This window comes from Pimephales promelas, chromosome 16 (assembly GCF_988280905.1).
Source record: "Pimephales promelas chromosome 16, fPimPro1.hap1.1, whole genome shotgun sequence".
Classification (NCBI taxonomy): Eukaryota; Metazoa; Chordata; class Actinopteri; order Cypriniformes; family Leuciscidae; genus Pimephales; species Pimephales promelas.
The window spans coordinates 16,218,128-16,244,127 of NC_142784.1; the positions used below are offsets into that span (position 1 = coordinate 16,218,128).

Below are 26,000 nucleotides of genomic sequence, written 5' to 3' on the forward strand. Positions count from 1 at the left end.
CTCTCTCTCTCTCTCTCTCTCTCTCTCTCTCTCTCTCTCTCTCTATGCCAAAAATAGGCCCTACGTTAGTGCCTGGAGGCCTTATTATACATCCTTGTAAAAAGTAATATTTTATTATATTTTCATCTGAACATTATACTTACTTCTAAATATAAAATAATGAATATATCGTATGCCAATTTGATAATTTAGATTATTTTGTTCAATCTTACAGTCCTTTAGAGTAGAAGTTGATGTGGACGCCGTGACGTCATCGTTTACTTCCTCGAGCTTGTCGCGCGACACCGGTTAGCATGATAGCGCGAGGCGGTTAGCTTCGCTACATCAATCATGTTTTAACTAGTCGGATTTTGTACCAGCAAGCACAAAATACAACCACCCTGTTAGTAAACCAATAAAACTTAATCTATATGCAAAACAACGATTTTTCGTCAGGAATAACCGCGTCTCGAGGTAGGAAAAACAGTGGCGAGCTAATATGCTCGCGCTGCTCAAAGCGGACTTTAATTTGTCTGATTATTACTAATTGTTGTTTAGTTTATCACTGACAGGCAGTCGCAATGGATGAATAAGTTATGTTTTTTATTAAATGAACAAATGTTATGTTAAAAATCCTGGCTGAACACTTTTTTGATGGTTATTTAGCATCAAATGACTGTTAGCAGTTTGTTAGTAACGTTAGCAGGCGTTTTGGACTTTGAAACAATCTTTTTAGTTTATAGTTTAATAACGTTTGCTTTTTAAAGTCTTAAAAACATATGTTTTTAAGAATTAGCTTCTTGTCATAGCAAGACATTTTTTGGAAGGGTGGGGTGTGTTTGACAGTTGTGTATCAGTTGTGGCCTTTATGAACATAACACGGCTTTCCTTATACCTTGTAACGTTAGTTTATTCTTGAATTGTATGTATTCAGTGGGATCAGTTTTTTTTTTTTTTTTTTAACTTTCATGTACAATGCAGACAGAATGGAAGAAGCAAGCAGTAACATAGAAGTGACCGTGAAAACCCTGGACTCCCTGAGCAGGAGTTACACAGTTGAGGCACAGGTGAGCTGGATTTATTTTTATAATGCACATTGTCACGTGTCCTTTATGCTGGTGTCTTAACGTTATTCTGTCCACCACAATGTAAGGTGTAGAACGAGTTATGTGACTGCAGACTAAGACAGTAGTCTATTGCTGATTGTCTTTTCAAATCTTTTTGTTCTTCTACGTAGATGACCGTGAAAGAGTTCAAGGAGCACATATCACCCTCTGTTGGAATTCCTGTTGACAAACAAAGACTCATTTACCAGGGCAGAGTACTTCAAGATGAGAAAACCCTAACGGAGTACAGTGAGTTGATTTGCATAAAAACAGTGAATTGTACAAAGGAACTCCATTTTCTTCATAGTGTTAGTTCATAAATATAATTCCATAGAAATAAATTGCATAGTAAAACTACACTTTTTTTCCACCCAACTCAGCATGTGCTTTTGAATAATATCCCCTTTGTAGCCTTGTGACTTTTTCTATACTGTTTCTGTTCATCCATCTCTGTCTAGATGTGGACGGAAAAGTCATTCACCTCGTAGAGCGCGCCCCACCGCAGACCGCCCAACAGGGCTCCGGCTCGGGAGGCATAGCAGGGTCTTCTGGGGTGACACAGGGGGGAAATCAGAACCCGAATTCAACCAGTAGCTCCCAAGGGACCCCTCTTGGGCCTACGCATGACCGCAATGCTAACAGCTACGTTATGCTGGGTACTTTTAATGTTCCGGTTAACATTATGGACCCTCAGCAGATTCAGGTAGAGACTTTTTTATGTTCAGATGACTTAATATGACTTAATATGAGTGTGTTGATATATATATATATATATATATATATATATATATATATATATATATATAAAATATTATAATTAGGGATGGGGCCGATCCGATCCAGTATCGGTATCGGGACCGATACCAGCGTAATTCACGTATCGGATTTTTCCGATCCAACCTGCGGAGAAATCCGATATTTATGATCCATGTCTGCGCTTTAACGTTGGCTGCTGAAATGACTCCAAAAGGGATTCCCCGGGGCTGCTAGTCTGCTAGCTGGCTGCAAACTGTGGAATGGATATCCTGAACTGAGGTGCAGCTCAATCATAGACTGTAAAAAATAGGGCTCAATGAGACACACAGACGCCCGCTCAAGAAATCCATTCCGCAGTTTGCAGCCAGCTAGCAGGATAGCATTGAGCTACCAATATGTTCGCTGTGTGGAAATCCTATGGTGGAAATACTTCACACTGGAAACACCGCAGCAGAGCAAGACAGCAAAATGCAATGTTTGCAAAGCCGTATAAATTAAACTATTTGTCTGTGATGCATGTTTGCAATTCGCAGTCCAGAAGAGAAAGAGAGAGAGATCTCTCACGCGGTGCCACAGCACGCACAACACGACAGCCCTGCTTAATGAGTGACGACAGAGAAAACATAGCCTGGTTACACTTTAGATCTGTGATATTAGTCTGATTTCCAAAGATTAAAGAATATATTGAGGTAAAAAAAAACATTAAACAATAGCCGCATTCTGTGTAGCCAACTTCCTTCCCATCGCGGCGGTGCACTGTCATTTTTCCGTAAAACTCAAACTTTAAGACAGAATCAGCACGATCGGTAATTGTTGTAAAATGCCGTCTCTGCTGTTGCTAAATTGCGGGACGCTTTTAATAATTAAAAAGAGCTATTAAAAGCACAAAATTTGCGCAAGAGGGCGGCGCGCGCTCCGAAACAGACAAGCAAATTATACTTTGGGCTTCATATGCGCGTCTAAACGATCAAATGTAGCCTGCACAAAAATGTCAAAACGACCGGCTTGGAGATTATCACTTAACTACGTTCATTTTAGACATAAACGGTTTATGGAAATAGTTGGGAGAAAATATGGTGCATCAGTAGACTATGAAATCCGCACTAGTTCTTAAAGGGACAGCAGTATAAATGTGACGATTGCGACATTACTGCGAATCAAACAACCAAAGGCAAAGAGAAAATCACTCACAGCTCTTGAATGAATAACTTCAGCTTTAATAAGCATAAATCTATCTATGATAAACTTTGCAGTGCTATTTTACTTTTGATTACTTTATTATAATTCTTTTTAGACGATATACCTGAATAATGTTAGTAGACCTTCCTGAAATTAAAGCACTGTGTAGGCCTGTATAATGCGTATATCTTTGTTTAATTGTCTATCTATTGTTTTATATATATATATATATATATATTGACATAGGCTACATACGTACGTATCATCCTTGCTTGTAGAGAGGTGTTTATTTTAGCATCATATAAAATCAACAATAATGATAAATAATGTTAAAGCAAACACAGGTCTGGTATCGGAAAAGTATCGGTATCGGCCGATATCCAAAGTCAGGTATCGGGATCGGATCGGAAGTGAAAAAATGTGGATCGGTGCATCCCTAATTATAATATATCCTCAGATGTCGCTTCAGCAGATGATGTCAGGCATAGGAGACAATGCAAGGAATCCACGAGTCAATACCAGCACTGGGGTGAGTACCATTGTGAACTTAATGTTTTTTTGTTTGTTTTTTCAAAAACAATTATAATTTTATTTTTCTCAATGAGAGTAAAATATTTTACAGAATAGTTCTGTTTAAAATAAATGCAGTTATTTTCAGTTCTTATCAAAGAAAAGAAAACATCACTGTTTCCACAAAAAACATAATAAATTTAAATAATAAATAAAAATATTTCTTGAGCACCAGTTCAGCATATGAGCCATTCCACCGAAAGGGTGACATTTTTGTCCCCAGGACATTATATGTATAAAATTGCATGAAAATTATCTCTAAAATAAATTTTATTATTAAGCAAAATATCATGCATTAAGCTTACTACAAATTTAAAACGTATAATTAAAAACATCACAGAAGATTAAAAAATAGCATTTTCTGCATGTCCCCACTCTCCATCTCTAAACTTTACCATGAAATATTATGATTAAAATCTTTCAGAAATCTGATTTTTCTTGCATTGTTGTGACTTTATATCCAAAATGCTTTAAAATGAAAAAGAAAAACATTTGCTCTAATATTTTAGATAAAATACACATTTAGTAATTTCCCTGGTTTTCACTCATCCCCGTCTGAAAAACGTAGAATATTCCACAAGACACATTTTCAACAGTAAGTTTCATCATCTGGATCTTCTGAAGGCAATGGGGCGACTATAAGTCACTCCTCTCATTTTCATTTCTGTATATTTGATATACAGTATAGGACTGTATATAGTCCTGTTAGCTAAGCTTTTTCTTAGATTTAATTTTTTTATTAAAAAAATATAAATTTTTTGGTAAGGCACTAGAAATGGCTCTGTGTCCTCACGCTATTAGCATCAATGCTATGTGGCCATACCATATATTTGATAACTTTTTGCTTAAACTCAATCCTATTGTTTTCATTCCTGTTACTATTTTTTTTCCTAAAAAAAATAAAATTAAACCACTATTTTTACCAGTTTTGCTTGGCCCATAATTTATACAATTATTTATTTAATTAATTAATTAATTAAAAAGGCATAAAAAATGCCTTTGTGTTTTTTGTTTTTTTCAAATCAAAATACACCTTGCTTTAATAGTGATTTTATTGGCACAAATATCAATTTTTTTGAACATATAACCAACAGTTTCTTTAAAACAAACACTTTCTTGTGGGAAAACATAGGAATTAATTGACATGCTTCTAACTTGCTTTTTAAATGACACATAATTTTCGGTAACAGGATTGAGAAAACATGCATCCATATTCTGCTTAAAGGGTTAGTTCACCCAAAAATGAAAATTAAGTCATTAATTACTCACCCCCATGCTGTACCAACCCCGTAAGACCTTCGTTCGTCTTCGGAACACAAATGAAGATATTTTTGATTAAATTTGAGAGCTGTATAACTACCACATTGGCTCCTAAGGGACTGCCTCTTGACGGCCCAGAAAGTCAATGAAGAAAATGTTTAAATATCCCAAGTGACTACCGTGGCTCAACTATATGTTTATCAAGCGACGCGAATACTTTTTGTGCGAAAAAACAAACAAAAATAACGAGTTTATTCGACTATTTCTTTTCTTCCTTGTAGGCCAGAACGAGACTTCCTTAGATTTCCACGACGCATGCGCGAGATTTGCGATCTGCTTACACCCTGGTTACACCACTTCAGATCGCAATTCTCGCGCATGCGTCGTGAAATCTATAAGGAAGTCTCGTTCTGGCCTACAAGGAAGAAAAGAAATAGTCGAATAAACTCGTTATTTTTGTTTGTTTTTTCGCACAAAAAGTATTCGCGTCGCTTGATAAACATATAGTTGAGCCACGGTAGTCACTTGGGATATTTAAACATTTTCTTCATTGACTTTTTGGGCCGTCAAGAGGCAGTCCCTTAGGAGCCAATGTGGTAGTTATACAGCTCTCAAATTGAATCAAAAATATCTTCATTTGTGTTCCGAAGACAAACGAAGGTCTTACGGGGTTGGTACAGCATGGGGGTGAGTAATTAATGACTTAATTTTCATTTTTGGGTGAACTAACCCTTTAACCTCTTCCACTCTAAGGCATATTTTGGAATTCCGCCTACATTTAACACACCCAAGTTTAAATATTCACCCTAGACACACACAGTATAGGAAATTAAAAAATTTAGTGTCATTGTACAGAAAACCCTTCAAATTTACTAAATCAGATTGAAAAAAATCATAAATAGATTTGTAAGGTTTTAAAATATTAGGATAAACTTAAAAAAATTGGCCTTTTTTAATTTATTTATTTTTTATCCTGTTTTTGAAAAATCTGTGATGCATGTACGGTTTGCTCTGGGGACCTGCTGATTATATTACTTGATTACACTAAGTCACTGTATCCACCAGAAAAAAAGATTTTTTCTCTATCACATTCTGAGCAAAAGTTATTCAAATATAACCGAAGGGATGCAAAGCATCATTTTTAGTGCATATATGCGTCCTTTGGATTTTTCAAATATTGCTTCGACGCAGGAGAACAACTTTTTAGCTGCTTTTCCATCTTCAGATGCATTTTTTTTTATTCAAAACGCTCGAAAAATACTAATATATCCACAAATTGTCTGTCAGTCGTCTTTGTCACTTGTCATTCACTTCCTATCTACTCGCCTATCATCAACAACGTCGTGAATCACATGATGCAAAATAAAGACAAAAAAACCGGTCGTGATCCCACCCACCTACTCCACTGATTCGTTGGCTGATTCATCATGTGACTAAACTAGATACATGATTGACATGTGATTGGAAAGCTGACACCCTCAGCTTTGAACACATGCCTGATATATATACCATCGTCATTGCTAAAGGACGCTTGCACGGTTTGATGATGATGTGTAGATCGCATGTTTCTTCCGTCGAGCGCGTTTTGTGTTTTGGACATCCGCGGCATAACAGTGGATTATTTACCAAGATGAGCTCACAGAAAAGTACAAATGGGCTCATTTGAAATAAAACATCCTAAGGTAAAAGATGATATAGAGTTTGTGGCCGATTTTAGCTCAGAGCACATGTAATCGACGCAGAAATGAGACGTTTGTCTTTGTTTTTTCACAGAAATCATATTTTACTGCCCGATTCTGTTGATAATGTGAGCTATATTAGCTCAGATAATTTGAACTGAGACGTTAAAACAATAAAACAAACTACACAGTCACATTTCTGAGAATGAGAGCTTTCTTTTGATATATGATTTTTCTGTTTTGTGAGTTGCATAAGACATGTATATTAATATTTACTTTTCTGCATTGACATTTTGGGGGAGGAGCGATTTTGTGACGATTGTTTTTTAAAGCTTTATATATTAATTATTTTTTCCATATACACAAATATCATTATATTCTGTGTAAAGATGAGATTTTAAGATTTAAAATGATACTATATATGGGGTGATAGCATCTCCAGAAACACAAAAAAAATAAGTTTAAATATAATGACGTAGCTCTGTTGCCCGCCCACGGGCGATCAGAGTGGAGGAGGTTAAACCTTGTCAAAAAAATAAATAAATAAAGTTTCCTGAGATTGACCAATACACATTTGAATAGTTAAATAGGTGTAGTATTAGATTCAAAATGATCAAAAATAAAGTTTATTTTTGAAGAGTTACAACATGCAAATGTCACCCATTCGCAGGAATGGCCCATATAACAATGATTTCTTCAGGATCATGTGATGGAGTAATGATGCTGAAAACACTGCTTTGCCATCACAGCAATAAATTACATTTTAAAGTCCCTGTATGTGCCTTTAAAATGTAATTTAATTAAAAGGTTCCTAATTCTGTTTTGGAGGTCTCCTACAGGTTTACATGTATCCAAGGTAAAAAAAAACAACAATAATTTTCTCATAATATACATTGCATATCACATCATTTCTCAAAATCCCTGTTCACATCTTGTATAAGAGATGTTTTCGTCAATTCAATCCCAAATGGACGACTCTAAATACAGGTGTAAACAGGGTCTAAAACGTTTAGAGTTTGTCCACTAACAACCACTTTTAGAGGTAGTTGAAAATGTGTTCATCCCGACTGCTTTAAAAGTGTAGATGCTCATGTGGTCGAATGTGTTTAAACAACCATGAAATACCACCTTCTCTCTGCCTCCTCACCTAATTATGCGTAAACATTATGGGAAGCGCACTAGGAAGACAGGATTTAAACTTTGATGGTTGAAGACCCAAGTGAAGAGGAAAAACTGGAAACAAAACAGCTACTCCCAAATTGGATGTCATCTCTGGTGGCTTTCTCAGTGCTTGTATACACAGTGATACGATCAGGAGCGATGTCGTTGGTTTTTCCATATCAATTCCAGCTCGAGTCCTCATCCTTTTGAAGTGCATGCAAAGTAACTTCTAGGCCTCAGTGACTACTGTGTTTGAATGAGGGTCGGGTTTGTTTCGCGGGCAGCCAATTAAGACCATAGACTGGCATTGTGGAAAAATGTTGCTTGTTGATTTTGACTTGCTGGTTTGAAAATTACTTGCTGATCAACAGTGAGTGCAATGGGGGGCAAAACCAGTAATCTTTTCACCCACATCCACTTCCATCATCCTGCGAATTTCACCTCTATACAGAGAGTATGTTGCAATTCATTTTTGCTGAAACAGGAAATGATCCCCTCTGTGTTTTGTTATATTTACATCCCTTAAAGCTTTTAATAAAATAAAACTCTTGGATTATCATGTTTACTTAAAATATAGAGAGGAGTATTCCTTTAGAGAGGAATATTTTTGTTGTACTTTTTACCCCTAAAAAGGGGTAAAAATGTGTCATTTTTTTTCACATGTCATTTTCATTCGTACTCAACATTGGCGTGCACCCTTGCACAGAAACTCCACTAGTAAGACCTATAGAAGTCTAAAACCTTTGGCGTTCCAGGAAAACCATAATACGACATCCAGCTTTCCCTGCAGCTGAATAAAATGCAGATGTTTTGACTGAAGAGAATTAACTGAAAATAACACGAAAAATAATGTTTATCTGTTTTCTCGGATGATGTATATTTATAATGCAATGTGCATCGACATAGCCTTTATCACTGTGTAGAATACTATAAAATAATTTCTGCATATGCCACATCATTTCACAGAAGGAAGTCATTTTAATTACTTGACTAATGCTCTAATGAGATTTTGAAGAAAAATGTGCTGTTAATCTTATAAATTGTATTGTGAAGCTGTGCTAAGCTAAAAACAGTTAGCATTTTAGTCTCTAAATTAAATTGCATAGAATGGTCTTAAAATTTTCCATAAATTTCAGAATTTTAACATTGGTTTAACTTAATTCTAACAATATGACAAGAAGGAGCCAAATGTTTTCTTTGAAAGTTAAACAAGTCTACAGTGTTTGAAGTCCAAAGGCTTCATGAACTATGTATTTTTATTTGGGTATCCCATTTCTTGGATTTGGGTTCCAAATATGGATGCAAGTTAACAGATTAAGGTATTAGTTGTGTTGTTCAAGCTTATTTAGACTGTTGAACTTAGTTGAACAGTATTTTCTCTCTCCTGGTTATTTCTTAGGCAGTGTCAAAAGACAACAAAAGGCCAAACTCAATTGTTGTATGCAATGGTGTGATTCGTTGGGAAAGAAAGAAAAAGGCAGAACACAAAATGAAGAAAGTAAAGATGAATTTGACTGATTTCTTTAGAGATCGCGATATATCATTACTGTGAATTATTTTGTCCATGATAACAGTGGTGTGTAAAATCGGATATTGTGACTGCCCTATTATACATTTACCCTTAAAAAAATATAGCATATATAAAAATATAGAAAATACCATAAACCATATATATACATTCACAATGGTGGGTTGATTTTCTTCAGGTTTAATCAGTCAAAATGTCTTTATCTGTGTTTTATTGAGCTATAGCGATCGCTGGATGTCATGGATGTCTATATTGGGGATTTCCTGGAACTTATTACTCATGAGTCTTACTTCTCTTCATGTCAAGTATGAATGGAACATAAATTACATTTTTACAAGTTTAGCACTCCATAATCCTCACATCGTCCTACTTTGGGTAAAAATAGACAAACAACTCTCTAAAGATATTTGAAGTAAACGCACGATAATCTATACGAATGGGCACACTTTTGGACTAAAAGCCCGGAGTGATGTAAATATAACAAAACACAGAAAGGCGTCAGCAGTTAACAGGTCTTGAAAAATAAAAAGAGAACAACAATGTTTTCCTCAAAAACAAAATGTTGCAAATTAAACAGTCTATATTATTTTTATACTCTTTCTTTCTTACAGACCAATGGCTCTGTGAACGTTCAGATAGATTTGGACCAGTCATTGCAAAGTGAGCCAAGACTGCGGCTGCTATTGGCTGAGAACTTGCTGAGAGACACCAATGCTGTGATCCAAAGACTGGAGGTAAGCGATTTCGTTGAAAATGATCTTGCTTGGCTAATTGCATACCCTTGTGTCAGGATGAATAAATGTGCATGCACATTCCTTATTGATTCTTTGATTATTCCTTAATCTCTGTCTGTGTTTATAGGGGCAGCCCACGGATGCCTCTTCTTCCCAGGAGGACTCTGCACCTCCACCCACCTCCTCCACTTCCACTCCATCTCCTTCTGCACAGCCCATGGATACTTCTCCTCCTCCGTCCAGTACCCCACCATCCTCCTCTTCTTCTACCCAGACTGAGGGAGCTCCAGCCCCTCCAGCAGGCCTCAAGTAGGACCTGGTTATTTATAATCAGAATCTAATTATTTCAGAGAGAAATGCACATTTCATACGGATTACATAAGCAGAGAGCAGGCTGTAGTCTGCTTTCTTTTGAATTGTTCTGTTTAAAAGTAGACCTGTCTGTGACTGTGAGGCAAGTAGGCTACCTTAGATGCTGAGTTTCAGTTCATTAATGAGACGAGCTCCACGCGTCGGCGCCTCTGTTTCGTGATTACCTATCGTCTGCTATATTTACTTTTTATTTACTAAATTCAGAATTAAGTGTACAGTTCTTTTTTTTGTCTTTAATTTTTCCTCAAACAATGAGTAAAAAATTCCCCATGTAAATTACCAGTGAATTGCCACATGAAAGATTGATTTTGTGTCTTACTGAGGAATGACTAACAAATTTGGGGGGAAAAAGAAATGTGAGTTAAGTTTCCACCTCTCAGTTTCTTAAACACCTGACAACAATTTTGTTTTTGTCTCATTTTACCTTTGGTTTGGCCTAATAATGAATTTTGTAGGAAATGTTCAGACACTTTAACATCAACCGCCTACAACACGAGAAAACAGAGGAAGTTCTTTAATCCGGGAGACAAGTTTCAGTGGTGAACGAGTAGGCATTACTTCAGTCTACCTAGACATTGTTGACATTTGACATTAGGTTAAGAAGTGTGGGTTCGTCTCTTCGATTTACCTCGCTGAATTAGGAAACTAACATTTTGCTGAGCTGTAAATGGTTCTGTCTTTATATGAGGCTCGCCATTGAAGAGTTCATGGTCAGTGAGATTTTTAAATGTTTTTGAATGAAGTCTCTTATTCTCACCATTTATTTGACCAGAAATACAGTTAAATGGTAATATTATGAAATATTATTACAATTTTAAACTGTTTTCTATTTTTAAAATATTTAAAAATGTGATTTATTCCTGTGATGCAAAGCTGAGTCACATGATTGCTTCAAAAATCATTTGAATATGACGATTTGCTGCTTAAAAACATTTCTTATTATTAACAATGTTAATAAAGTCCCCCTGTAGTCAATAATTGTATCCCTTAACTCCACTTTGATTACCAAAATTACATAATATGTACAATTAACAAAATGTACAATTACATAATTTTTTTCCAAAAAAAAGTTTAAATATTGTTTAAACTTTTTTTGGAAAAAAAAATTAATGCATTCAATAGCTTGAATGTAACTCTACATCCTAGCCTCATTTAATATACACGGTCCTATGAATATGCAAATGAGCCCCGTCTCCACTTATCAGCTCAGAGATGCATTTGGTGACGATCACGCATTGATTGGTTACAAGGTAGTTTGTGACATCAGAAACACCAGCGATTTCAAACCGAATCTTCTGAGACAATGGTGTTGACTTATGAATTTGCGCATGGTTTGTCTTAAAACATATTAAAAACACCACATAGACATTGAGAGATTTCCAAAATTTGTCACTTTTTTATTGCTTTCCCTAAAGCACTTTGTGCAAAGATTTTGATATTTGCTCTTATTTAAATATAAATTACTAACATTTGCAAATTCTTCACTATGTGTATTCTTCACTAAATTCTTCAAAAGGTGTAAACTATATGAGCATCATACTACTGCTTTTAAAATTAGGCTATTATTATCATCATCATCATTTAAACTACTAGCATAACTCTACATGTTGCCCCTTTAATGTATTATCTTTCATTTTTTGTATTTGACATTTAGGAAACGTTTATTAGATGCAGTAGTATTTATAGGCTTACTGTCTCCGATCGACTTTCTTGAAATTTCATAAATGTTTTTGGCTCTAGCTGATGTCCTCTTTCACAATGTCCAGGATGTCTTGAAGCTGATATTTATTCATATGGAAGTATGAATAGAATCTGAGTGTCTTCAAAAGATGACAACTCTTTAATCAGTGACAGATTCCCCCAACTCCTCTCGTCTTTTAAGGATTATCATGTACCCAAAAGCGTCTGTTTGTCTTATGTTTTTGTGTAATGTAAAGCAGAAGCTGGTCATCTAATATCGCTACTTTGTCTTTGAAACAGCAGCTCCCTTAGAATAAAAAGACCGTTATGTTTAATTGGTGTGGACGCTAATATATTTATCGTTATAGTTATCTTTCTAGTTATCGTTCTTGCTGTCAATGGGCCTTAACTGGAACTTGTCACAGCACTTGCATATTGATGCCCTTTTGTTGGTTTAATTGCTTCTATTCTCCGCTTTTGTTAGTCACTTTGGATAAAACCCTTTGCTAAATTATTAAATGTAAAAATGTAAACGTAAACTGTAGCTTACCATTAAATGACAATGAAATATCCCTAAATAAGTTTTTCCCCTATTAGGCTGTAAAAGTCCCTTTTATTTTTTTATCGTCATGTATTCATTTTTTTAATTATTACCTGGTTTCCCAATATGTCACAGTTTTCTCCCTAGGTAAAATATTTACAATTGTTTTATTGTTCAGTTGAGACATTGACTCTCTAACCTGGTTCCCCAATATGTCACAGTTTTCTCCCTAGTTAAAATATTAACAATTGTTTTATTGTTCAGTTGAGACATTGACTCTAAGGCATGTGATCAGTGTTGTTTTATCAAAAAAACTGTTCAGTTCATATAATACAATACATACAATAACACTCCACACAGATGAGTCATTTTCTCGGTTTCATGTGCAATTAATCAGCGCAGATGATTAAAACCAACTGTGGGAGTTTAGCTATAATAATATGTCTTTGCTAAACCACTGTAAAGCGATGCTCCCACTACTTCTGTATCCTACTAACAAGTTTTAAAAGTCACGCAAACCACCATTCTTACCTCTGGTGACTTGCTTTTTGAGTGTAAAACTAAAGGTTATGTTTAGTATAAGCCGACTTGTTTAGTTGACTAAGCAGAGCCTGTTTTGTTTGATTTATTCTCTAAGCACTTAACAATATATTCTACTGCACTTACTCAGTGATATACACAGCTCGTGCAAGCCTGTGTGTTTTCCTTCGATATCACAAGCTAATTAAATCCATTAGTGATGCCCTGATGGTCAATGTTTTAAACTAAAGCATATTGCATCTGACTGTCTTCCCATCAGCCACCCAAGCCCAGCCGAGATGGTGGAGATGTTAGCAGAGCTGAGGAGGGTGGAGGAGAGACTTCAGCCCTTCATTCAGAGAGCTCACCTTATTCTAGAGGCGGCCACAACTGCAGACTACAACAACAACGTAAGAAGCCCACTGCTCAAATGTTGTCCTCTCTGATAACCTTAGCCAAAGACCATGTTGACTTGAATGTGAATGGAAATAAATTTGGTATTGAAGATCAGTTATTCAGCCAACAGAACATTAAACATTTTTTTTAACTATTTCAGTGGACAAAAAAAGTGCTGTAAAAATTATCACACGTGTTATATTAGATTGAAGATCTTTTATCAGTATTTTTTATTTTATATGTGCATTAATATAGGTTTCTACAGTTCAATTAATGGAGTTGTCTAAATAAGTGCAAACTTCGAAAGCGATATTTTTTGCACATTTTATTATATTAGGTATCATGATACTGGATGAAAAATAAATCAGTACAAAAGGATTTTTGAAGGATCATGTGACACTGAGGACTGGAGTAATGATGTGGAAAATCCAGCTTTGATATCAGGAATAAATTTCATAATTTTAAAATGTATTATTTAAATACATTTATTATGTACATTTGTTATAATATTTCACAATATTAAAGTTTTTTTTTGTATTTTCAATCACATAAAAGCAGCCTTGGTGAGCACAAGAGACTTTGGTTAGGTTACACATCATTTTAAGGTGTCCTTGTTACAGTGTAATAGTGAATTATATTAATTAACTACATGTACTTACTATTAGGTTTAGTTGCGTGTAATTACGCATAATTTGTAGTTTTTACCATAGTAACTACTTGTAATGTAAAACAAGGACACTAAAATAAAGTGTTACTGAAAATAAACTTACAGACCCCAAACTTTTGTATGGTATAGTATATAGTGGAAATCATCTAAATAAGCAAAATTTTAACTAAATAAAAAAAAAAAAAGAGGTATTTTTATAGATTTTAAAGGAATGTAATTAAATAGTATTCATTTGATAGTAGGTTGATTAATTGGGCTTTAAGCATGATCTCTTTGAATGGGTATAAGAAGTTAAAAATTGGTATTTTTTTGAAAAACAGACCCAAGAGAGGGATGAGGACCAACGTATTCTTAATCTAGTGGGGGAGGCCCTCCGTCTCCTGGGAAACGCCCTGGTCGCCCTGAGTGACTTGAGGTGTAACCTCCTGAGCAACCCTCCTCGACACCTGCATGTTATCCGCCCCATGTCCCACTACACCTCCTCTGTGCTGACTCCAGCAGGCGTGCATCACCTCCCCATGCAGGTAAAGATGTGGTCGGTGAAACTCGTGCAGTGGGAAACGTGCATAAATGAAAGTGAAAGTTTTGTAGAGCACTTCATAAATGAGTACTGAGGTGTTTTTGGAAGACGCACATTTTCCAAAGTTTCAGGAAGTACTGAGACCACATGGTCTATAATCGTAATTTGTTGAAGTAGGCCTAGTTAAAACAATTTAGTTCAAGTTAACTTTCAACTTGCCTGCAGTTGAATCTTGGAACAACTGTGAACATGTCAGCCAATGGCAGACCAGCAGCTGATGGTCAACCTCAGTCAACTGGCCAATCAGATCAGCAAGGCCAGGGACCAACCAGTCAGCCTGCCAGTCAGCCTGGTCCAGCCAATCAGCAGGGTGGACAGCCTGGGCCCAGAGTCATCCGGATCAGTCATCAAACCATGGAGCCTGTAGTGATGATGCAGATGAACATTGATGGTGGGTTTCATTTGTGTGTGTGTGTTGGATGGACGGGTGTAAATGAATAAATTATATGAGTTTAATTTGAGTTGTTTAATAATTTTCAGACTCTGGAAACACCCCACAGGCTAATGGACAACCGAATGCTGCTGGCACTGGACAGCCTGGTTAGTCCTTAGATTATCTGAATTTCATCGTCTAAGAGACACTTTTACCATGAATAGTTTTTTGGTTTTTCATTGAATATAAAGTCCAAAAGAAACAGTATTTATTGGAAATAACCACAAAAGTTTGTTTTTTTCTGTCACTTTGGATCAATTAAGTGCATCCTTGCTGAATAAAAGGATTGATTTCTTAAAAAAAAAAGAAAGAAAAGCAAACAACAAAAAAAACCTTATTGACCCCAAACTTTTGAATGGTTTTTATACGAGGACAGTGTGATATGGACAATAAAACACCTATAATGATTTTTTTTTTTTTATCAATATTTCCTTATACACAGTTATCTGTACATTTTTTTGGAAGCTGTCTTTATCAGTTGGCACCATAGTTGGCACGTAATGTTATTTCTTCAGGCTTTTTTTTTTTTTTTTACTTTGTAGTATATTTGTATATTCATTTCACACTAAGGGGGGCTGGTGAAAAATCTTGCTTTTTGCAGTTCCGAAAAATCTATTTTTTTGACAATACCACATTGCACTTTTATCTAGTTTATTATTTCACATGCCTTTTTAAAAGAAAAATCTAAATATTCAACCTGCCAAAGTGGCTTGGAGGAACTGCGTTACACGCCACTGCTGCAATCTACCCGCATTTAGCGAGTGTTAATGTTAAAACTGTATTTATGCATGTATTAAAACAAAATAATTATACAATTATAATTATATAATCATACAAAATTATTTTACCAACATGAGCATGTTTATACGGTACACATATGTTTGCATGTTGCAGGTGCCCCCCCTACTGTTCAGATTCCTGGTCTACCTCCAGAATTCATGCAAGCCATTATGCATCAAGTGACTCAGCAAGCCATGGCCATGGCAAACGCTTCCTCTACTGGCCAGCAGGGGCAACAGACCGCGCCACCTACAGCAAACGTTGGCTCTGGCTCCACTCCGCCCCCCATGCCCCCTTACCCACCCCAGGCCAGAGTGGTGTTCACCAGACCCTCTTTTCCTCACAGAATGGCCAGCCCCACTTTCACCACAAGGGGGGCCACTATCAACCTCAGAGCAGCTGTTCCACCAATGATGGGCCAACAGCCAGGACAGGTGAATGAAACTCCCATGATATTTCTAGAATATAGCCGTGTAAATCCCACATAGGGCAGTTCAGGGAATATGTCGAGCTGTTTGGCAACATGAAGAATTGTAAGGTAATTTTCCATTGAGTCTTATATAATAACCAATTAATAATGAACTTCAACTCTGAGTGGTTAAAACACTTACAGATTAAAATTACAATCAACTCTACAAGTATTTGTTATTAATATTATTATTAAATGGTTAAAATGTATTCTCCTATCATGTGGATGCGTGTTTCCCATCAGGCTGGACAGTTCCCTCCCGCCGCTCTAAATCAGATGATCGGTGGACTGGTCGGGCAGCTTCTGACAGGCGCTACAGGGGAGATGGGTACATTTGCATAATACTTGCTCTGCTTTTTGTGAAGTCAGTCATAATAATGAGCTTCGGGTTCTTTAATAATGTGACGTGAATAAGCTTAACTGAGGTCACAGTCCTCTTGATATTCTATTGCATAATATATCTTGTATCTTTGTATCTATGTATCTATAGCTAGCCAAACTACCGGATCCTCCTCACAAACATTCACCTTCTCCACATCCGCTTCCACAAGCACTCCATCCACTACCACGACCTCCACCAGTGGCTCTGGGTCCACACAGTCCAGTAGTACCAGTACCAGCACACACCAGCCTGGATCTGCACCATCAACCCCTCAGGAAAACCCTTTAGGGGGAAACCTGGAGCAGTTGTTGGGGTCTCTACTGGGAGGAGCTGTTGCCGCAGGCGGCCAGGGCCCTTCTATAACAGTCACCATGCCTGGGGTCCCTACCTTCATCCAGGGTGTCACAGACTTCATGCAGGTTAATAGCCTTTTGTCTTTTTAGACTTTTCCCCCATCTTTATAGTTCTTAGTCATTGAAACCCTAACCCATTACAAGCAACAGTTCACCCAAAAAAATAACATTTCTTTCATCATTTACCATTTATAACTTTTTTTCATCAATGGAAACAAAGTAGGTTTATAAAATAACTGCTCATTATTGGAAGAAACTCACATTGCAATATTTAGTGTTTCTGTGATGCATATTGCGATGGCTAAAAATTTGTTAATATATTTGTTAATGTTAGATCTTGTTAGATCCGCTTGTGCTTTGGTCGATGAAGCAACAAAACGTCCTCACGTGGCGCAAGCCATTGAAATGAATAGGCTTCATAGTGCAGTGCCGCACCCTGTTGCTAAAGCAAGTGAAAAAAACGAAAAAGTTTGCTTGGCCAAAAAGACTGTTAATTGCGAGATTTAAAAAAATTACGCCATTAAAATGGGTTTGCGTTAACGCGTTTAACTGACAGCACTAATATTTATTAATTACTATTTGGTAGTAATTAAACATTCTAGAATGATTTTTTTTTAAAAATGAAAATGAGTTTTTTTTTTTTATGAATTTGTTTTTCAGTATTGTAAGTATTGTAAATAAAAAATATTAATATCATTTGTAAAAATAGTGTAGCTCTTTAAAAATAAAAATATTTAATTACAATTTAATTTAATTTGGTTTGTGAACCCCTAAAATTGCCTAATCTAATTGCCAAATCAATTTTATTCTGAATATCGTGCAGCCCTACCTAAACTGACAAAGACTGAGCACATGAACCAGTTATCTTGGTCAATACATCTTGAAGGTCTTATTTGCTGTTTTTGGTTCTCCACTCCTGTTCACTTTAATTGTGTTAAAAAGAGTGTCCAGAATGCTGTTTCTGCCATTTTCTCTCTGGTTTTTGTAATGCATGCTGGTGTGTATAAGACAGTTTTATGCATCTCTGTCATCAGGCTTCCCAAACACTTTTCTCTCAGCCTCCCGCGGGACAGCCTCCCACTACGACTCCCACGGCCCCACCAAATGCATCCACCGCTTCTGGGGCCGCCGCAGCCGGTGAAGGTCTGAACCCTGAGCTCTTCACTGGGATAGTGCAGGGTGTCCTGTCCACAATGATGGGCTCACTGGGTACCCCTCAAAATGAAACCGAGAGCATCGCTCAGTTCATCCAGAGACTCTCCCAGACTAGTAACATCTTCACCCCTGGTACTGGAGATGCTGTGGGTAAGCTTCTTGGGGTTGATGCCTTTTCTTTTAGTTTATTTTCATTTTTTGCAGAGTAGTTATGTGTTAGTGTTAATTTTGGCAACGAAATCTATGATGAAAGATATTCTTTGATGAAGCTTTTTTCCGTGACTAAGATGAGACGATGACGCGACGACATTAAACGATGTGATGAACTGTAATAAATTCAAACATGGATCTCTTGACTATATTTGTGATTGTGGTTACTGAATAAATGGACCTACGCAACTTTGAAACGCAAATTTGAAATTATTAGATAACTTGGGATTTCACTGTTTTAATTTTTAATGTTTTTTTGGTTTACCAGTCGGCCTATATGGTAAATAACCTATAAAACTCTGGAAACTAGATGAGGTAAAATAAACCATACGTATGAGTTGACATTCTCTTGATTTGTGCTTATAGGTGAAAGTGCAATTACATTTCTATTTATTATAATTGATTAATTTTGAGCAAAATAATCAGAATAATCAATTTAAAATGTGACGATAGTTCGAAAAGTTTTCATGGACTAAAACTAGACTCAAATGCTCAGACATTTAGTTGACTAAAACTTGACTAAACAAAAGACAGGACTATGATAAAAAATTAAAAAGAACATTTGAGAGGAAAAGTACATCTGACACAAACTGAGACTAAAAAAAAATATCTGACAAAATTAACACTAGCATGTGTTTAGGTTTCTTCGGTGATCTTCTGGCTTTGGTGTGTCAGAACTTCTCTATGGTGGACATGGTGTTGTTGCTCCACGGGCAGCACCAGCCTCTGGGCCGTATCCAGCCCCAACTCGCCCAGTTTTTCATTGAGCATTTTCTCCAAGGCCGTGATCCCACTGAGGCCAACATCACCGTAAGTTGTCACTGTTTGGCAGTCAAACTGCCCTGGTTTAGTGATTCCCAACTGGTCTTAGAAATTCCCCCCAAACCTGCCCACACTCCAAAACCTAAAATGGGTTTGTTAAGGGAAACAACCAAAATGTTGTGTGGCAACAGTCCAAAATATTTACAATGGCTATCACACAAAAACATAACAACTCCTTAGGAGTTTCTTAATGAAACCTCCTGAATATCCCATGGTTTTACTTTGACTAAAATAAAATGAAAACCAGGAAGCCACTGTAGTTTGCTTTGGAAACTGTTTGCCATTTTACCTTGTCTGTTTTTACAAGTTACTATGAACACAAACATACAGTCATGGAACGCGACAACTATTGTTAAGACATGCTGTGCAGACAAGATACTATCAAAGACAGCAATCAGAGATTGTACACAAACCCTGTTTATCTTTAGGCATGCATGCAATTTGCCTCCATAGAATTTGAATGCCCCTCCATCCATAGATTTCCCAGTCAAATTTGCATTTTGAAATAGTTTGAATATTTGTATGGAGGTGAATGTAAATTTTTTTGCTATTATTTTTATATTAATGATAACCATACATTCTTGAGAAATTTTTTAAAGTGCAATTACATTAAAGAGAATGCAGAAGTGAAAATGTATTTGCAGGCTAAAAAGTCACATGAATATCTGTGTGAAACTATCTCTGGTTGTTTGTGACCCAAACATGTCAACATTATTTGTGAACTGTCTCTGGAAATCCAGTGTCACATCTTTTCTCTTACGTTATACTCTTAATCGTCTGTAGTTGGTCAATTATATATTGTTTTTTATCCTCTCCTGTTCACTGTTTTTGCTTACTCTGGTCTGATTCTTCAATTTCCCCCCTCTTTCTGTTTGTCTTTCCATCTCTTCATATTTTTTATTTTCGCTTTCTGTTATAGGCAGCTGCTGACGACTTAATCGCTGAACTTGAGGAATACATCACAGAAAGTTTTGTAAGAAACTCTGGATCCATTCTTGACACTTTAAAAACAAGCTATGAAAAGCATCTGTGACGATTCAACTACAGCGAAAATAAATTTCATACATCCATGAGTTTGTAACAAGCACAAATGTTGTTAAAGTCTGTTTACTTGCAAAAATCTAAATTCACACTACCGTTCAGAAAAGTTCTGTGACTGACTCGAGTATTGACAGTATGTTTTTATTTTTGGAGGAAATTAATACTTAAATTCAGCAAGGAATTCTGAAAATAAGATGTCATGGTTTCCACAAAAAATTGAGATGCACAATGATGATAAAATATGTTTTCTCAGAACCAAAACAGCTTATTAAAATGAATTCTGAGGAATCATGTGACTGAAGACTGGTAGTGTCGGTAAATACAAGTTGAATTTTAAACTATGCCTAGACTTCCATTGTGAGTGAATTACTGCAGTGTGTGCTTTTTGCAAACTTGGATGAAGTTTGTCTGTAGAAATTGAAAGCATAGAAAAATGTCCCTTATCTTAAAGGAAATGAAAACAAGTTTTGCATATTTGAGGTGTTTACTTCTTGTCCATCGCATCTAGTCAACCGTCGCAGTCCGTGATGGGGTGGATATTACCCAGACGAACCGGGCTTTTCTCAGACAGCAACTTTCAGGAATCGCCACCCACATTCTGCATTGCACCGGTATGTCTAAACGAGAGGCATCGTGTGATGAGATCAGACTCTATTTAGATTCATAAATGCATGCATACAATTTGAATACTGTGAATGTTTTTTATTTCCTCAGATCAAACATTTGGACCCCGACTCCTGCTGCTGTGCAACCGTGCTCTCTTCGAGTGTCTGGCCCTCAACCTCTATTGTCTTAATGGAGAACAAAGTGCTCTTACCACAGTCATCAACCACCGCATTGTTAGTACCCAAAACAAATAATATCTTGATTCCTACACCCCCTTCGTCTTGTTTAATGTTTAACTGTTCATCCTACGACCTTTACGTTGTATTATGAAAATTGCGGAGGAGACATTTCCATGTTGGTGGGGGCTTACGTTTATGCAGGAAACTTGATTTATTGGCTTTTACGTTTATGCAGGAAACTGTTTTGATAAAGGCGTTGGGGTTAGACATGCGAGATGGGGTTTTGCAGTCATGGAAGACCTGAAAATATTAGTTATTAAATTAGCTATTCAAATTAATTGCTTTAAATAGTTATTAAAATGTAATGAACATCTAATAAATAATGTAAATATAATGAAAAAAATTGCTAAACTATTTTTCTATTTTATTTATGCTTTTCTTTAAAATATTTAATTGGTTAGAAATTGCTCTTTGTGAGTCAGCATATTCAATGGTCAAACTGTGTTTTGGTTGCATCCATACCGGAATCTATGTAAAGTGTTAGTTGTGGGTGCAGGTACTTTGAATGAATACCTAACGCGAGTTTGCATATCCTATCTCAGAGGACGATGTCAGCTGAAGTAAACCCTAGCCTGGTGAACTGGTTAACCAGCATGATGACGATGAGGCTGCAAGTGATACTGGAGCACATTCCCATCACAGAGGAACAGATCACCCATTACGTCATCCACACACAGGTTAGATTCAACACCTTCCCATGGCATATTTCCAGAACCAATGCTGCCAGCTGTGATGGTTGGTTAATGTGGTACTTGATGTCTGCACAAAGGAGTTTTTCAAAATTAAGCTGATTTAAAAAAAAAAAAAAAAAAAAGAACTATATGATTAAAAATTGTCATTCAACTCATTATAAAATATATTTCATGCAGGTTAGTATGTGTCCTGCATATTCTATAAATAGGGTGACAAGATCAAATTCGGGATGGGGGAGGGTTGGTTCAAACCTGATCCAAACATATATTTTTATTCAAACAGTCTGTCATTAGTTTTTAGTCTGCCATGAAAAAAAAAAATGAAAAAAAATCATCCGTGATGGAAAAAAAACATTCATCCAATTCATCATTAAAAAGGAAAAGAAAACTAAATAATTGTGTAGATGATTTGCTTCAAGTGTAAGTTTTTTTTGCACTCCTTTAATGCTGCGTTCACACCACGTTTAATGCAAAGTTAACACTTCGAATCCATTTGCGGGTCAAGAGCGAAATTGACGGGCGTAAAAAACAAAAGTTTAGACTGGCTGCCTGTACATTCACAGTTTTTAATGTTTTATATCAAGATTTTGCTTTAGAATAATTTTTGGGGCAATTAAGGCCGGTTTCGGGATTTGGGACAACAGCTTAGATTTCGAGACTGTCACGAATTTTTCGGGACTTCTGGTCACCCTGTCTATAAACTATTGTATTAGGCTTCTGGAGTAGGTAATGCAACCTTTGATGGTGTGATTGGTGGTTGTTGAGGAGACTCCCCCTTCCGTATGTAAAGCACTATATAAATGTAACGTTGTTGTTGTTATTATAAAAATACTTAAGTAGTTAATGTTCACATAGAGTTTACAAGTTGTAATGATGACACTACGAGGACGTGACGTACATTTCAGAATCTTGCAATTGTGGTAATTCAGACATGGTGTGACTGTACCTGTTACATGGGTTTCAAATAGTGTTTCACGTTGACTTCATCAGAATTCATATGTACATCTCTCTACAGAATGAAGAATCAGTAGAGAGGCCCACACAGGATCCCGAGCCTCAGAACGTAGAGGTATATAAATATAGAAAGATGATTTGAAGCTGATGAACAGATTTAGGTTCAAATGCAACTCATTGGATGTTAAAGACTTAACATATACTGTACATACTTGGCCCTGGGTGTGGTCTTACCTGTGTCCTCTCCTGTACATGGTTCAGATGGGGGACAGTCTCTCTCCAACACCTGCTACTACAGCAGAAGAAGCTCTGGCCTCCTCCCAGGAAGCTGGAGCAGTGGGAGTTCAAGCCAGGGAAAGTGAGGGAGCTGTTGGAGGAGAGGACGCAGGAAGAGATGGTGAAGCCTGGGCCGCCGCGTTGCCTCCTGTGAGATATTTCCACACATCTAGTGTCTTAAATTGAAATCAGTCACATTTCAACAACAGAATACCTCTCTGTTGATATCGTTTACCCTATCATTTGATCAAAACATTTATATAGTTTTCCATTTTGTTGTGGGTATTAAATGAGCACCTTTGATCGTGAGCTCATTGCTTCAAGGCGTCTGACGGCATCTTTGTGTACCACTTCCTGTTAGCATCTTAATCATGAAACCTGTGAGATTGAATCTTGTTGTGAGTGTGGGCTTGATGAGCTGTATTGTTTGCAGGAGTGGGTTCCCATTATCAGACAAGATCAGATCAGTCAGAGGAAGATTAAGGCCCAGCCTCCTCTCTCTGACGCATATCTATATGGAATGCCAGCAAAGCGCAGAAAGGTAAACATCGTTTCATGCAGTTACATGTAAATAATGAGATCGTATGTTTTAGTTTTCTATTCATTTAGACTGGTTTGCCAGGATATTTACCGTAATATTTCACCTTTGCCCTTTCTGAAGCATCACAATAAACACATGTTTTCTTATTGTGTCCCTCCTAGATGGTAAAGAGTGATGGTCCCAAACTGTCACTCTCTGAGGCAGTGAGTCAAGCCGCCAAATCAGCCGGCGTAACGCCCATCACAGCTCCCGACGCTCTACAGGTGGATTTAGATAAACCAGAGCTTCAGGAAGCGTACAGTGAACAGGTATTTTGTGTTGAAAGAGATTTTCCTATAGACCCCTTTTCAGTTGGTCAACATGGTGACGTGTTTTTGTGGGCGGAGCTTAGATGGAGGCAGAACGATCCCTCTGGCCGCTTCACTAACGCTAGTTAGCAAGTATTGTTAGCTTGTTTTTTAACAATGACTGGAGAAAATCTGATTTTATCTTAATGTGTAAGGTCACTCAGTGTCCAGGACCGCGATTGTTATTTCCAAAAGTTATTTTTAACGGACGGAACCAGATTGGCCGACCTGTAGCCGCCTACACGCTCACTCAATGCATGGACGATCTGACAGGATTAACGTTACGTTACCTAGGTTGAGTGGCCTGACTTCTACACCTACCTTATAGAGAAACTGATCGTAAAGAGAAACTGAGGGCATATAAATCTTTAGATGCCTATATGGTCCTGCACAAGACTTGTGTGTACAATCCGCAGTTCTGCTGAGACGACGACAATGTAAAGAGTGACATTACGGTGCGATTTTAATCATGTGAATATTTTCTAGAAATAAAAGTTCCAGATACAGCATATTCATTTTTTATGAATTCTTGCACCAAACAACACAACAAGATGACATTTAATAATAGTAACAATAATTTAAGCTCCTTTTTATGTAGCCTGAATTTGTGCTGGTTTGTATTGGCCGCCTCCAGTTTTCACTTTGTTTTGCCTCCAGCTTGCGTCGTGACGGAACTGTGACGTCAGCGCAAAAAAAAGAGATCTATTGTAGCAAATTGGCTCAAATTAGCTCAAAAGGGAAATATGAATAATTCATTATAACTTGTTGCAATTAATGTATAAATATTTGGATCAGTTAGTCATATTAACTTGATGTAGCTAAATTAACATTACAATTAATTAATCTGTTCGTCCAGAGAACATTCAGTATTGATTATTCTAAGAAAGGTTATTTTTCAGGGACACAGAAAAATTATTATTTGTTATCATGTACAGCACAAGATAAGGAATCGTTCAAGTGACATTAATCTGCAGGCAAGATCATAATCAGGGAGTTCTAGTTCAGCTCAAAGATTTTATACTGTATATTTTTATGCTTGTATGCATTAAATTAGGAATGCACAGTTGGACAACATCTATAACTGAAATACTGGTTCCCTTTGGAAAAAAAAAACGTTTTTATAAAAATACATTTTTTTTATTTTTTATAATACCAATGACTATCGAAGCTTACATTTGCCATTACTCCAGTCTTCAGCGTCACATGATCCGTCAGAAATCACCCTAAAATACTGAATTAGTACTCAAGAAACTTAAACTTAAGATAATCTCTTCTTTTTATCAGCTGAAAGACGACATCAAGAAACGAGTAAAGGAGGACCCAGATTACAATTCCAGAAGGTTTCCTAACACGCATCAAGTCTTTTCTCCGGACTCATAACTTTTGTACCTTCCAGCTTACATGTGTTCACCTCATCCCAGTTCCTTACTTGGGGCGTATGTTTTATTTGCACAGTTATGTGTTGTCAGATGACTTCACTCCTGTTTCTATCTATACCTTTTTATTGTATGTGTTGGTCATGCGTGCAGTCTATGCACACTGAACATCTGCGAAGTGTCTCTTCTGTCTGTGCAGGCACACGTGTGTGTGTGTGTGTGTGTGTGTGTGTAAAGAGCCTGCCAGCGTGATATATCAGAACTGTTGTTTTTATGATTTGGTCCAACGAATAACTGTGTTGTAACTGAATCCAGAGGAAATACATGATAACAGAAGGACAGAAACGAACATGTAGAAAGCTACATTCTTGCAATGATGCTCTTGTTTAAAGCTTTGTTGATTGTATAGCATTATGCCTTGCCTTTTCAGTTCTGACTCTGCTATGGCTTTATCTATGGTACACTGCAAAAAACAATTAAGAACTATGTAATTGGGAACCATGAATGTAAAATGCTTGATTAAACAATTTTGCACCAGTTTAGTGCATATTATGCGTTATATGGTCTTTTGTGAGTAAAATCACATGCATTTTTTTCCAAGTTAATTCAATTTTAAT

At 36.7% G+C, this 26,000-nt stretch overlaps 1 protein-coding gene across 2 annotated transcripts; it reads left to right on the forward strand.

The window, feature by feature from the left end:
* The first annotated feature begins 251 nt into the window (after positions 1-251).
* Positions 252-25,930, forward strand: bag6 (BAG cochaperone 6). 2 transcript variants are annotated; one of them, XM_039669509.2, is made up of 25 exons: positions 252-453; positions 961-1,046; positions 1,217-1,334; positions 1,544-1,788; positions 3,478-3,549; positions 9,830-9,952; positions 10,080-10,261; positions 13,345-13,474; positions 14,448-14,651; positions 14,873-15,098; positions 15,188-15,247; positions 16,035-16,354; positions 16,633-16,717; positions 16,880-17,190; positions 18,159-18,429; positions 19,130-19,299; positions 20,231-20,284; positions 20,861-20,963; positions 21,067-21,191; positions 21,740-21,874; positions 22,905-22,958; positions 23,105-23,269; positions 23,553-23,660; positions 23,822-23,968; positions 25,292-25,930. In XM_039669509.2, exons 1-25 carry the CDS (start codon positions 411-413, stop codon positions 25,385-25,387), a joined length of 3,633 nt encoding a protein of 1,210 aa, XP_039525443.2. In that variant the 5' UTR covers positions 252-410; the 3' UTR covers positions 25,388-25,930. The 2 variants fall into 2 exon arrangements, with proteins under 2 accessions (XP_039525443.2, XP_039525444.2); XM_039669510.2 differs by having other exon boundaries at positions 18,183-18,429.
* The last annotated feature ends 70 nt before the right edge of the window (positions 25,931-26,000 follow it).